This window comes from Rhinoderma darwinii, chromosome 1 (genome assembly GCF_050947455.1).
Source record: "Rhinoderma darwinii isolate aRhiDar2 chromosome 1, aRhiDar2.hap1, whole genome shotgun sequence".
In the NCBI taxonomy this organism is placed as follows: domain Eukaryota; kingdom Metazoa; phylum Chordata; class Amphibia; order Anura; family Rhinodermatidae; genus Rhinoderma; species Rhinoderma darwinii.
Window position 1 is genome coordinate 116,406,503 of NC_134687.1, and position 13,324 is coordinate 116,419,826.

Sequence of the window (13,324 nt, forward strand, 5' to 3'; positions counted from 1 at the left end):
GATTTTAGGATTATTTTTTTCATATAGATAATGCCATAGATAATATATATATATATTTTTTAAAAACACACCAAAAATTCTTTAAAAATATGCTCAACATGAAAACAGGTTGTTTTCTGATCACACATTCCCTTTTAGGCCCAAAAAAGGCCAGTCCTTAAGGGTTCATGACTGCTTTGATTAAAAATTCAACAAACAATAGGCACAATATCGTATCGTGGGGTGATATATAAAGAGGGTATATCAATTTAAATTCAGTACTGCCTCAGTACACCTAAGGCTTCATTCACATCGGCGCCAGGGTCCCGTTCCGATGTTCCGTCTGAGCTTTCCGTCGGAACGGGACCCTGACTAACACAAATGGAGACGGATCCGGTGCCAATAGCTTCCGTTTGTCTCCGTTGTGCAGGGGTTTCATCGTTTGACGGAATCAATAGCGTAGTCAACTATGGTATTCATTCCGTCAAAACGACAAAACACTTGCACAACGGAGACAAACGGAAACCATTGGCACCGGATCCGTCACCATTGAAATCAATGGTGATTGAAACGGAAACCTATGATTTCCGTTTGTGTCAGTCAGGGTCCCGTTCCCGACGGAAAGCTCCGACAGAACGGGACCCTGGCGCTGGCGCAGATCTGAATGAAGCCTTAAAGTCTAGTAAACCTGAATCAGTTAAACATGCAGTATAGGGCCATGATCATTGAAAAAAAAAATATCTGTCAGTATGTATTCGGCTTATGAGGGGGAAACCAAACATCATGGAAAATACACATTTGAAAAAGACAACATTCATATTCCATACAGACTGTGTCTAGTGAGACTTGAATCCATGGACCCAGTAAAACATGGTATGGTATTGATCCACGTCATCTTGTCATCCAAATCACCAAATATCAAAAGTGACAGTTACCAGAGTGCAGTGGTGGCTGACATAACAGAATCTCAACTTTCTTAGGTAAAAGCACTATACACATTGGCTAAGTAGGGCATGAGTAATTCCACAGGTAGAAAGCTCACTGGTGCGGGAGATGTTGTTTGCTATAGATTAATATCAGACACTATTGTGATTGTTAACAAAGCTGCAAATAAAAAAAACAGTACAAACTAAACAGTGCTCCATAAACATTGCATGTGGTGTTGTGTAACTTTATCTCGCCCTTCTATGTACAGTAGGCCTTTATTATTCAGTGCGGTAAATGCATAGTACAGAGGTAAGGTGTATGGCTTTTCTTTTTTGTATGGATTGACGTTGAGCAATTTTATGTTTGTTCTGTTCTGTAATACTGGAAACTATGTAGATTTTTTTCTATTACGATGAAATGATAATAATAAAAGGACTCTGAACCTATAAATGGAGGAGGAAATTAATTGATAAAACATGTAGTTATTTGCCAGTCTGTAAGGACATCTGCAAACTCCTGTAATAAACAGTCTCGTAGAAATGTGGACAAACGCGAAGGTCTTTCACATCCTACTTATCTCTATGTACAGATAAAAAGTGGGAAGGGGCTGGACAGTCTTGCAGAGCAGTTAGGGAAGGTTTATGCTGTAAAAAAGAAACTTCGCACTAAGCCCCATCTACCTTCCTTTATTATTCACATTCTCACAGTTCACACTTGCGTCATGTTTTCTGGTTTTTTTTCCAGATATGATGGATCTGTTCATGATCCGTCAGGATCAGCTATGGCAAATCCATTTTTTTTTTGCACAGACTTATAATGGATCAGTCATGTTTCCGTCAGTTATCAGTTTCTGTCAGTTATCAGTTTCTTTTGCTGAATACGATACTGCAGCATGCTACGCTATTCTGAACGTCAAAAACCAACGGAAAGGAACTAACGGAGATGTGACCAGAGTCTAAAAGAAAAAATAGAAAGATTATTGACATACGTGTTACCTTATGCTTTTCCCATTACTTTTGCCGCTTTTAAGATATCTCAATACTTTAAAGGGTTGCCTGATTTAGAAAACCCAGTGTCATGTACCCGATTACTGTATTCTCAATTAATAGAGAGGAGTCCCCTGGTCAGGATTCTCATTTATTAGCCAGAGCAGAGAGCGGTTAAAAAAGGGCACCTCTCACTCTGGAGGACCTGTACTGTTCTGCATTACACAGACAACCCATTGATTTGAAAAGGCACAGTGTAATGCTAAATTTCCCCTGTGGTGTCGCTGCAGGGAAAATTGTACACGTACTGCCAGGTTTCCCCACAGAATACACATGATCGCTTGGGGGTACTGTGATCAGTTTACGGTCAAGGAACCCTTATAGCCAGAAAGAATGGTCCATATGAACTGTACAAAGGCTTAAAATGGTCACATAGATTCATGGATCCGGACAATATTTTATTTGCTTTACTATATTAGTGCAGTGGAATATGTGCTGTATGTAAAATATAATACAGCATGTAGTGAGAGATGAAATTACGTCACTCACCCATTTGGTTTGTATTCTTCCTTTAATGTGGCATCAAGCAAAAACGTAAAAGCGTACAAGGGAGGACAAAGCAGATTGCAGGTTACAGTCTGTTTCGCGCTAAGTGTAGCGCTTCTGACCAAGTGCTTCAGAAGAAGCGCTACACTTCGCGTGAAACAGACTGTAACCTGCAATCTGCTGTGTCCTCCCTTGTACGCTTTTAAGTTTTTGCTTGATGCCACATTATAGGAAGAATACAAACCAAATGGGTGAGTGCCGTAATTTCATCTCTCACTACATGCTGTTTACAGATTGTTCAATCTCGTTTTTGCTGAGCACCACCCAAGTGTTTTGGTTAAAGAAACTGCTGCCCCAATCTTTGCTTCATAGGACTGCTACATACTTAACCCTTTCACGCCGCAGCCCTTTTTCAGATTTTCATTTTTTCCTCCCCACCTTCCAAAAGCCATAACGCCTTTATTTTTCCGTCGATATAGTACTATGAGGGCTTGATTTTTGCGGGACGAGTTGTCGTTTTTCGTAGCACCATTTACTTTGCCATATAATTTATTAGGAAACGGGAAAAAATTATTTGTGGGGTAGAAAATGAAATAAACAGCGATTCCTCCATGTTTTTTTGCGCGCCGTTTTTACGTAATTCACTGTGCAATTAAAACAACATGTTCACTTAATTCCGCGGGTCAATACGATTACGGCGATAGCAAATATGTATGGTTTTTTCTATATTTTACTACTTTTACAAGTAAAACCCTAAGTGTAAAAAAGAAAATTTATTTTGTGTCGCAAAATTCCGAGAGCCATAACTTTTTTATTTTTCCGTCGATTAAGTTGTATGGATAAGCTGTAGTTTTTAATAATACAATTTTTGGTGTACTTGCATTGGTTTGATCACTTTTTATTTCATTTTTTTGTGGGAAATTAGGTGACCAAAAAATAGACATTATGGCGTTTACAATTTATTTATTTTTTACGGTGTTCACCGTGGGGGTTAAATAATGATATATTGTAATAGTTCAGACTTTTACGGACACGCGATACCAATTATGTTTATTTATTTATTTTTTTACTATGCTCTAGGGGGAAAATGGGAAAAGGGGGGTTTTTTGAACTTTACATTTTTTTTTTTACACAAATAAAAACAAAACTTTATTTAACTCATTTTTACTTTTTTTATTAGTCCCCCTGGCGGACTTCAACCAGCGATCGTTAGATTGCTTGCACGATATACTGCAATACTAATATATCGTAATTCTGACAGGCAACTATTAAGCAGGGCTTAATAGGTGTACAAAGATGGTGGACCTGGGGGTCTTCATTAGGCCCCCAGGCAGCCATAGCAACCATCACCCCCCTGCGATTGCGTTGCGGGAGGCACGATGAGCTGTCAGAAGGGGTCGCCTCCCTCTTTCTGACGATTTTAATTCTGCGGTCGGTATTGACCGCGGCATTTAACTAGTTAAACTAGCGGGATCGCGCTCGAGCGCGATGCCGCTAGTTACTCTGAAGTGTCGGCTGTAACATACATTAGAGCTCTTTAGGCAGGCTCTAATTTCATCTGCCCTCATTCCTCATGGTATGACTGGCAATGTCTGCCTAAAATCGCCACAGAAAAGCATTGTCATACCACCCATGGGCTAGTCATTTTGTCAGATATCTCGCAAGTTTCTATCTGCTTCTACCGCTTTACGGTTTGCCATAGTGCACTCGTCCCATATTACTAAGCAGCAATCGCATAGAAACATTGCTTTCTCACCCTTTCTAGAAATATTACACACTGGGCTTTCCGTAAGATTCAAGTCAATCTTGAACATTGTATGGGGGGTTTTGCCTCCGGGCAACAATGTGTCTGCTATGTCCGATAAAGGGACAGCAAGAGCAATTTTGCTTTGATTGCGTATTTCGGGCCAAGATGAGTTTGGTGAGAAATGTTTTTCCCATCCCACCGGGTGCATCTAAAAACAGGATTTCTCCCAAAGTACCATCTACACTATGTGTAAACAGGGAGATGTGCTGCGGACATGATGGAAATGTATGAGGACGAGCGATCAGAGTAACGATACTAGCTCCTTGTGAAAGGAGCAAACTAGCGCCGATCAACGAGCTGTCTAGTTGATCGGCGCTTGTTCACACGGCCCACGTCAAGCCATGTAAAAGTACCTTAATCCTCTGTTCTGGCTAGCACAGGCTTCAGCTGTGGCCTAGTAGGAGATGTCTGTAACAGCACCATTCAGGTAAATGGAACTCTGGGGGCTTGTAGAACTCCATGACTGACCAAAAGCTGAATTTTTAGTTTTTGAAGGGAGTGACGCTTTAAGAATGGATATGAAAATTACTCACTGCTCAGCCATGCTCCAAGTCATATCAATCTCTTCTTCAAATATGGATTCTGGAGGCGACTTCATTGTTTGTATGTACCAAAACAGCACAACTTGATCTTCTAAACATGATTTTTTGCTGGCTGGACATTTAGGCATTAAAAAGTCTCAAAAACCACCTTCCAATTCTTTCTGAAGGCCAAAAACTCCTTGCTCTTTTAGGTTTGCTACAGCCACTGCCAAAGCCTGTTTAGGTTATCGGCTAATGAACCTGTAATGTTTTTATAATAATTTTAATAAAGGAACAAATTTTAATCGTTCAATCAGGCTGTGATAGGGGCTTATGAAAATGAAACTACATATTCTTAGAAAAAATATAATATTTTTCTATTTTCACAGCCAACTTGTAATAAAATCTATAAAACACCTTTGGGGTTTGAAATGCTCACATACCCCTCTATATGAATGCCTTGACAGGCGTAGTTTTCAAAATGAAGTTACTCTAAAAGGGGTTTTCACTACACTGGTACCTTAGGGACTCTGCAAATGCAACATGGCACTTAGAAACCAAATCAAGCGTATAAGAAGGTGCTTTCTCGTTAAGCCATTTCTGAAAAATCCTTTTCCAGGCCACAATTTGCCTCTTCCACGACCAGTGAATGTGCAAGTTGAAGTGGAGTATATTGTCAACAAGATCTTGGACTCCAAAATCTAACCGAATAAGCTACAGTACTTGGTTAAGAAAGACGGGGTATGGCGGCTTACAACAGAATTTCCTCATAGATATCCTAACAAGCCAGCCCCTAGGACATCCAGAGAGCATCCTGGAAGAAGAGGAGTAAGGTCAGATTTTGAACCCAGAAACATTGTGTGTCCCAGGCCGCAGCTCTTCTCACTTAACAGGTGCTGCTGGACAGCTCTACTGCCAAATCGGTTGTCTAGCTTCTCTTGTCTTTTGCTTTTCTGGATTCTTTGTCTTAATTTCCTGATTGGTCCTTTAGTCTATTTTGACTTCCTATAAAAGTCTGGCCCTTGCAGTTACTGAATGCCAGACTATTAAGCTTCCTCTCTGCAGTCTAGTTGCTTTCTGCCTTACTCTACACCCCCCCCCCCATCAGACCCCCCTCCAGATTGGAAAAAAAAATAACACCATCCCTTTTTCTTCTCCGCAGGGGGCCTGCCCCGTATCCCCTCAGGCTGCCACTTCAGCAAAGATCTGCACCACAGACATACAAGCTCCTGATGCAGGCCAATTTATCTCTAAAACTGAACTATATCTGAGATGAATGGCGTGAGATGTTCGTTGGACACCATCCATTAGCCATCTGCCACCCCCCCCCCCTAGACTGCAATGTTAAAAAAAAAACACATGTGTAATGTAAAAGTTTTTTTTACTTGATGGCAAGAGATTGTATTGAATTGGTATCATGACAAACTGTATAACTAAATGCAGGGTGAACAGGTGTATGTGACACAGCACATAACGTCCTGACAAAGGAGGTTGTGTGCTGCATTACATATAACGTCCTGACGCTGCCCAGCATCAGAACCTTGTATGCCCTGTGGTGCAGACCTTTGCCGGGTCTGATGTGGCAGTTTGAGGGGAATCCGCGTGAGCATCTTTCCCCACCTCATGCGACCGCAATAGCTACGCCACTGTCTGTGTACCAAATTTGGACAGTTTCTGGACAATATCTCTGTCTCAAGCTACAACCTGTTGCCACAGTGTACTGAACCTGGACTGCTACTTGACTACTTTTAACACTACCCTGCCAGATTGTTTCTGCCACTAGACTCTGAATCTGCAACAGACCTTGACACGGAGACATACCTTATTACAAACACTGCTTTGCGAAAGTATTTAACCCTTTGATGACCAAGGGTCATTGCTGCCCCTGTGTCCAGGTCAAATTTTCAATTTCTGATATGCACCTCTTTAAACACTAATATCTTCGGATCCGCTTTGAATATCACAACTATTTTTACCTGGTTTCTTACAAGACTTACGAGGCTTTCATTTTCTAGATTAGTTTAAGTCCATGTTTACAATTTTTATTATGAGCAGACAAATCACTAAAAATGTGAAAAAAACACTTTTGTAATTTTTTCTACAGATCTATAATATATATCTTAAAGCACATTAATTATAATTATATATATATATATATATATATATATATATACATACACACACACATACATACACACACACACACAATGTACAGCTCTGTAACAATTAGTCGTCTTCTCTCTCCATCACCCTGGATCGCTGTGAACAGAGAGTGGAGGGCTATAAGGCTATATTCGCACGACGTGAAAAAAGGGCAGTTAACAACGTATCAACAGTTTTTCATGACTTCTGCATCAGTGTGTCTCAAAATTTGAATCCATTTCCCAGCCGTCTGATTTTTTTCACCGCCATTTGCTATCCGTTTTTTCATGGACGTTAAAAAAATGGATGAATTTTATGTTGGGTTTTTTTTTTGTCCCAGCCACCTGAAAACACCACAGTGCCCATTCAGATAGTGACGCAATACCACTGTAGATAGTGCCACAGTTCTCACTGTAGATGGGCACTGTGTGTGCACTATGTATATAGTGCCACAGTGTCCCCTGTAGATAGTGCCCATATAATGCCAGTGTCCATGTAGATAGTGCCAAACCCCCTGTATATAGCGCCCCCCTGTAGACAGCCCTGTGCCACTCCCCTTCTTGTAGATAGCAGCACTCCCCCCCCCCCCATGGATAGCACCACTGTAGCTTCCTGTAGGAGCGGAATCCCTCTGGCCAGGCTAAGCGTCGGCTGTGCTGCGTCCGGGGATTCCGCTCCAGAAGTAGCCCCTGACATTACTGTCCATATATGGATAGTGACGCCAGGGCTTCTCCAGTAGCGGAATCCCCGGTCAGAATTTCGGCCGGGGACTCTGCTCCTAGAGAGACCCTGACGGTGGATAGTGACGTCAGGGGTTCTCTCTAGAAGCGAAATCCCCGACACAGAGTGATCTGACACTGTGGATTCCGAACCTAGTGGGAGTTTAGGTGGCGCTATCTACAGGGGAAAGGGGGGTTCGATGCTATCTACAGCAGGGGGTTGCTATCTACAGGAGGGGTGGCACTATTTTCAGTGGGGATGTTGAGACATCGGGGGCTCCCTCTATTAGGGGAATCTTCAGCCAGAGCGCGAAGATTTCGTTCCTAGAGGGAGCTTAGGTGGTGCTATCTACAGGGGGTTTTGCAGTGGTTGTGTGTGGCGCTATCTACAGTGGGGGTGTATTCCGGGGCTCTTAAAGCCCCAGCAGAAATCAGAATGCTGCGCTGCTCACACTGAAGCAGCACTACACTCCTTAAACCGCGTTCCAGTCTGCCAACATTTATATACGTGACTACTGCATGGGCCATCGGCAGTTGGAACGTATATAGCCGTATGGCAGTCGTGAAGGGGTTAAAGGCTATTTGCACCTTTACAGGGGTTTTTTTTTCTTTCTAATAAACAGGTCAGTCATTGTGTTTGGTGTAACTTTCTATATAGTTTTTATAAAAAAAATTGTTTTACTTTTTTTTTAGATAAAGCTGCTTTGTATTCTCTAAACAGATCAGCTGTATCGTTTGCTATTACCTGAATCCGTCAGTGCCGCGGACCTGGCGGTTTCAGTGTCATCGGGTCCTGTGTGTCTCTGAAAGTTCACAAACTTAGATGTGATAGATTACAGGCGGATCCTGCGTGGACCCGCTAACACTGTACCAGCCAGTCCCGCGGACCTGATGGGAACAGGATTTAGCGCTAGATACAGCTGCTATGTATAGAGAATACAAAGGACTCTCAAAAATTAAAACAAATTCTTAATATGGTCTATGTATAAAGTTACATGAAAGACAGTGACTGACCTGTTTATTAAAAAATAAATAAATGCCCTGCAAATGTTTACACAGCCTTTTAGAACCCTCAACCCCTTGGTGTTTTTACGGTTCTGTTGCATTAAAAACCTTGAATTCAAATGGATTTTTGGGGGTTTGTACCATTGGATTGACACTACACGCCTACCACTTTGAAAGTAAAAAATATTTTTTACTGTGACACAAACAAAATGTGCATAAGTTTTCACTCTCAAAGTCAATACTAAAGTTAAAAGGTAAAGAAACCTTTTGCTGTAATAACAGTTGCAAGTCTCTTCGGGTTTGCCTCTATTAGCTTAGCACATCTAGACACTGGGATTTTTGCCCATAACTTCCAGGCAAAACTGCTTCAACTGTGTATTGAACAGCTTATAGTTTTCCTATAGAGAGATACTTCTATCTGCTGTGGATCTTTAGAGCCTCTTCAGTTGTTATCATTGGTGTCTTTGTTGAGACTCTGAATAATGCCCTCCTTGCCCGGTCTGTGAGTTTTGGGGGCGACCTTCTCTTGTCATGTTTAGAAGCGTGCCATTTTCTTTCTATTTTGTTATAACGGAAAGTTTGGGATATTTTTTATTTTTTTTATTTTTTTAAACTCAACCCTGATCATAGCAAATGAGATGTGTATATATATGCACTCAGGCCCCATGCACACAAACTTAAAAATGCCCGTAATTACAGGCCCATAGACTTCTATTGGCCATGGGTACCTTCCCGTTTGTTTACAGGAAGGTGCCCGGGCCGTTGAAAAATATGGACCATGTCCTATTTCAGGCCGAAATTACGGCACGGGCAGGCCCATAGATGTCTATGGGGCTCCCGTAATTACGGGTGGCTACATGTGTGCACCTGTAATTACGGGAGCGTTGCTAGGCGACGTCAGGGGATAGTCACTGTCCAGGATGCTGAAAGAGTTAACTGATCGGCAGTAACTCTTTCAGCACCAGGGACAGGGACTACCGTTTAATGGTATTAAAAGTTAATTTACCCAGAACTCCCTGCTTCTTCCTCCAGTCCGGCTTCCTGGGATGACGTTTCATCCCATGTGACCGCTGCAGCCAATCACAGGCCAATCACAGGCTGCAGCGGTCACATGGACTACCACGTCATCCAGGGAGGTCGAACTGGATGTCAAAAGAGGGACGAGTCACCAAGATAACGGCCGGAGTACGTATGAACTTCTTTTACTTTCAATCGCTGTGGAAATTCTTCCCGAAAGGGCTGCCCCCTTCTCTCTTTCCAGCACTGATAGAGAGAAGGGGCTGTCGATTAGTGAAGAGAAAACAGGTCTGTAAATACGGGTGGAATACTGGTCAAATACGTGTGACAAAGTACCCGTATTTACGGGAGGAAAAAAAATACGTTCGTGTGCATTAAAAAAAAAATAATAATAATAATTTCACTAACAATTTGGACTATTCTGTCAGGAGAATTACATGAAGTCAAATTTAAAATCAACTTGGTAAAGCAACAAAACAGGAAAAACACCAAAGGCAATGTACTAGACAGAAATTAAAGTTATTCTAGATTTAAAAAAAAAAAAAAAAAAAAAAAAAAGCACAAAAAGTATTTAAAGAGAACCTTTCACCTCCCCATACATGTGGAGCTGAGTGCAGCATGTAATGGGCAGGGCTGCACAAACCCTGGGGCACTTTCCTTTCTTTTTTACTACCTCCCTCCGTTATTTAGATATCGGCCGTTATATTTGGCGCCCAATATTTAAATAACCCCCTGAACAGTCAAGGGGGCGTGTTACTATGGCTGTGACACTGTCCAATCAGATATGGACAGTGCCACAGCAAGAGGAGAGTGTGCGATTGCAGTCTTTTCACCCGAACTGGCAAGGAGGCGTCACTGCTACGGCAGAAGACTAATCTTGAAAGCTGAAGAGAGAAAGCGTGCACTTTCTCTGCTCGCTCTTGCTGTGGCACTGTCCGTATCAGATTAGACAGTGTCACAACCATAATAACACGCCCTCTTGCCAGTACACGCCCCGTTGCCTGTTCAGGGCGTTATTTAAATATTGGGCGCCAAATATAACAGCAAAAATGTTGAAATAACGGAGGGAGGTAGAAATTATTTTTTTAAAAGTGCCCCAGGGTTTGTGCAGCCCTGCCCATTACATGCTGCACTCAGCTGCACATGTATGGGCAGGGGAAAGGTTCTCTTTAAGGAAACTTCAAGAAATAGTCATACACATCACACCGTAATAAAAATATCTTCAGTATATGTAAACTGTCACATCATAGAGTGTTTGTGGACATTTTATTGAAGTCGACATCACACATATACATACACTTGCACGTACATACAGTGTAATATATATTATATATATATATATATACATACACACATATACACACACACACGCTAAGGTAAACACAAAGACATGTAGTTTGACTTAAACTACATTTTTTTTGCAAAATTTCAATATTTAACTGAAACGCACGTGAGCAGCGCCACCTTGTGGCCAAATCAGGTTTTGGAAAAAGCTGTTAGAAGAGAGCCTGATAGTACAATACAGAACGCGAGCACCAGCAACAGGTAGTTCCTCATTCCCTAAAAAGAAGGGGAAAAAAAAGTTAGTGTCCAATGCTATTTTAACATTTAAATTGTTTATAATTATACACCAATCAATTAACTAAGTTTTATTATGATTTCATAATAAAAAGCTATGCAATTCCCCAATTCACTTTCTGTATCAATTCTTAACGTATTTCAAGATCTCTGCTTGCCGGGGTTTATTAGGAGCCTTTATGGTTTAATTTCAGTGGATAGAAATCTGTCCTGGTCATGTGCTGGACACACTGGTGCACTAGTCATTACAAGACGGAGCTCGGATAACTAACTCTCCTGTATCTGGCTGGGACTACAGGCAGACTTTTTGTGGTATTAACATGTGATATTAATTTATTTAGGAAAAAAGTAGCTACTACTTTATTAAAATTGCAAATTCCATCTAGTACTGATTAAAAACAAAACAAACTAATCATTTGCATGACTTTAGTAATCCTCAAGGGATTTTCAAGCGATTAAATGTATTCTTACGGACAGCGCTTTTTTTTTTTTTTAATGAATGCTAAACAGTCTAAGCGTAACCCTAGCCTTAAGACTCACCCGCGTGTCCCTCACATGACCAGGACAGAGTTTTATCTACTTGAAGCAAATAATGAAAATTCCTATTGAACGACAGCAAGCAAAGATCTTGAAAACTGTGAGAAATGTATCCAGAAGTATACTGGAAAATCATATAACCTTTCATTCTACAAAGAACAACATAAAGGCTACGTTCACACGCTTAACAAAAAACGGCTGAAAATACGGAGCGGTTTTCAAGGGAAAACAGACTCTGATTTTCAGCCGTCGGAACAGAACGCCATATTTCCCATTGAAAACAAAAATCAGAAGCAGAACGCCTACAAACATCTGCCCATTGATTTCAAATGGGCAATACGGCGTACTGTTCCGACGGGGGCGTTATTTTTCGCCTCATTTTCAAATAACGGCGCGTAAAAACACACCTCATAAAAAGAAGTGCATTTCACTTCTTGAGCCGTTTTTGGAGCAGTTTTTCATTGACTTAATAGAAAAACAGCCGCAAAAAACGGCTAAAAATCAGGAGCGGTTTTCCCTTGAAACCAGCTCCGTATTTTCTGCCGTATTCTGTTACGTGTGGGAACATAGCCTTGTAGAAAAGAAAAATACTAAACTTTGGCAATGATTGGGACACCCACGGTACAATGCACAGTTTGATCTACAGTAATTCACATATAACAGTAAAAGAAAAAAAAAACATACCCTTATTTCTTTAAAGACGAGAACTCCCCAAAGTGCAGCAACCAACCCAGGACCCTGTGGTAACATTATAGAAAATATTATAAAGCTACAAGACAAATACTGGAAATAATGTCACACAGGCAAAATGTATAACAATATTATAGCAGACATCGAAGGTTTCCAGATTCATATGAATAGACGGTATAAAAGTCCGTTCAAACAGAGTTTTTTTTGCGCTGATTTTGATGCAGAACCCGCGTCGGAATCAGCGCCAAAAAGTGGCCCAAATTGCCCTCCATTGCTTCAATTTTTACCCGTGTTTCTTGCATTAGATTCAACGGCCACAGGCAAAAAAAACGTAGCAAAATAAGTGACAAAACTATGGCAATTAGATTTTTTTCTGCCTGCAAAACTGTGTGAACTGGGCCTAAAAGTAACAAGAAAACAAAGCAAACTGCTTGTGTAAGGCTGAATTCAGACAAACGTAGAGTACGTCTGTGTGACGGCCGTTGTTTTAATGTACGTATTTCAATGGGGCCGTTCACATGTGTGAAGGGTGGGTTTAAGAATAGAACATGTCCTATCTTGTTCCGTTTTCATAGATCCCTCCTGACTCAAGTCTATGGGGATCTGTGAAAACCGAACATGCAAAGGGGGACCTCAGACGTGAAAAATTTCATGTTTTTCAAGTCTGAGTTTTCCCACGTCCGTGTGAATCTAGCCTAAGGGAATCCTCATACCCAGGTGTACTTCACCTTCACTGACACTTGAATTAGTTATTTGACATAGGCTGGATTCACACGGCCGTTTTTCACATCCGAGGTGCATCTGTGCTGTACGCTGTGGGTCGCGTTATCACGTATCCCCCATAGACTAGACTCTAGGAAGGGATGCGTG

General features: G+C 41.3%; 1 protein-coding gene across 3 annotated transcripts in view; it reads right to left on the minus strand.

Annotated features, from left to right (window-relative positions):
* Positions 1–1,758: 1,758 nt before the first annotated feature.
* TMEM144 (transmembrane protein 144) overlaps positions 1,759–13,324 on the minus strand; it is a 51,384-nt gene continuing 39,818 nt past the window's right edge. For 2 of the 3 annotated variants that reach the window (XM_075860301.1, XM_075860303.1), the window contains exons 11-12: positions 12,449–12,502; positions 11,027–11,209 (exon numbers count right to left, since the gene is read on the minus strand). In XM_075860301.1, coding sequence (XP_075716416.1) covers positions 11,126–11,209; positions 12,449–12,502 — 138 coding nt within the window. In that variant the 3' untranslated portion in view covers positions 11,027–11,125. Of the gene's footprint in view, positions 1,862–11,026; positions 11,210–12,448; positions 12,503–13,324 lie in introns of those variants that run through there. The other variant, XM_075860302.1, reaches the window with a different exon arrangement.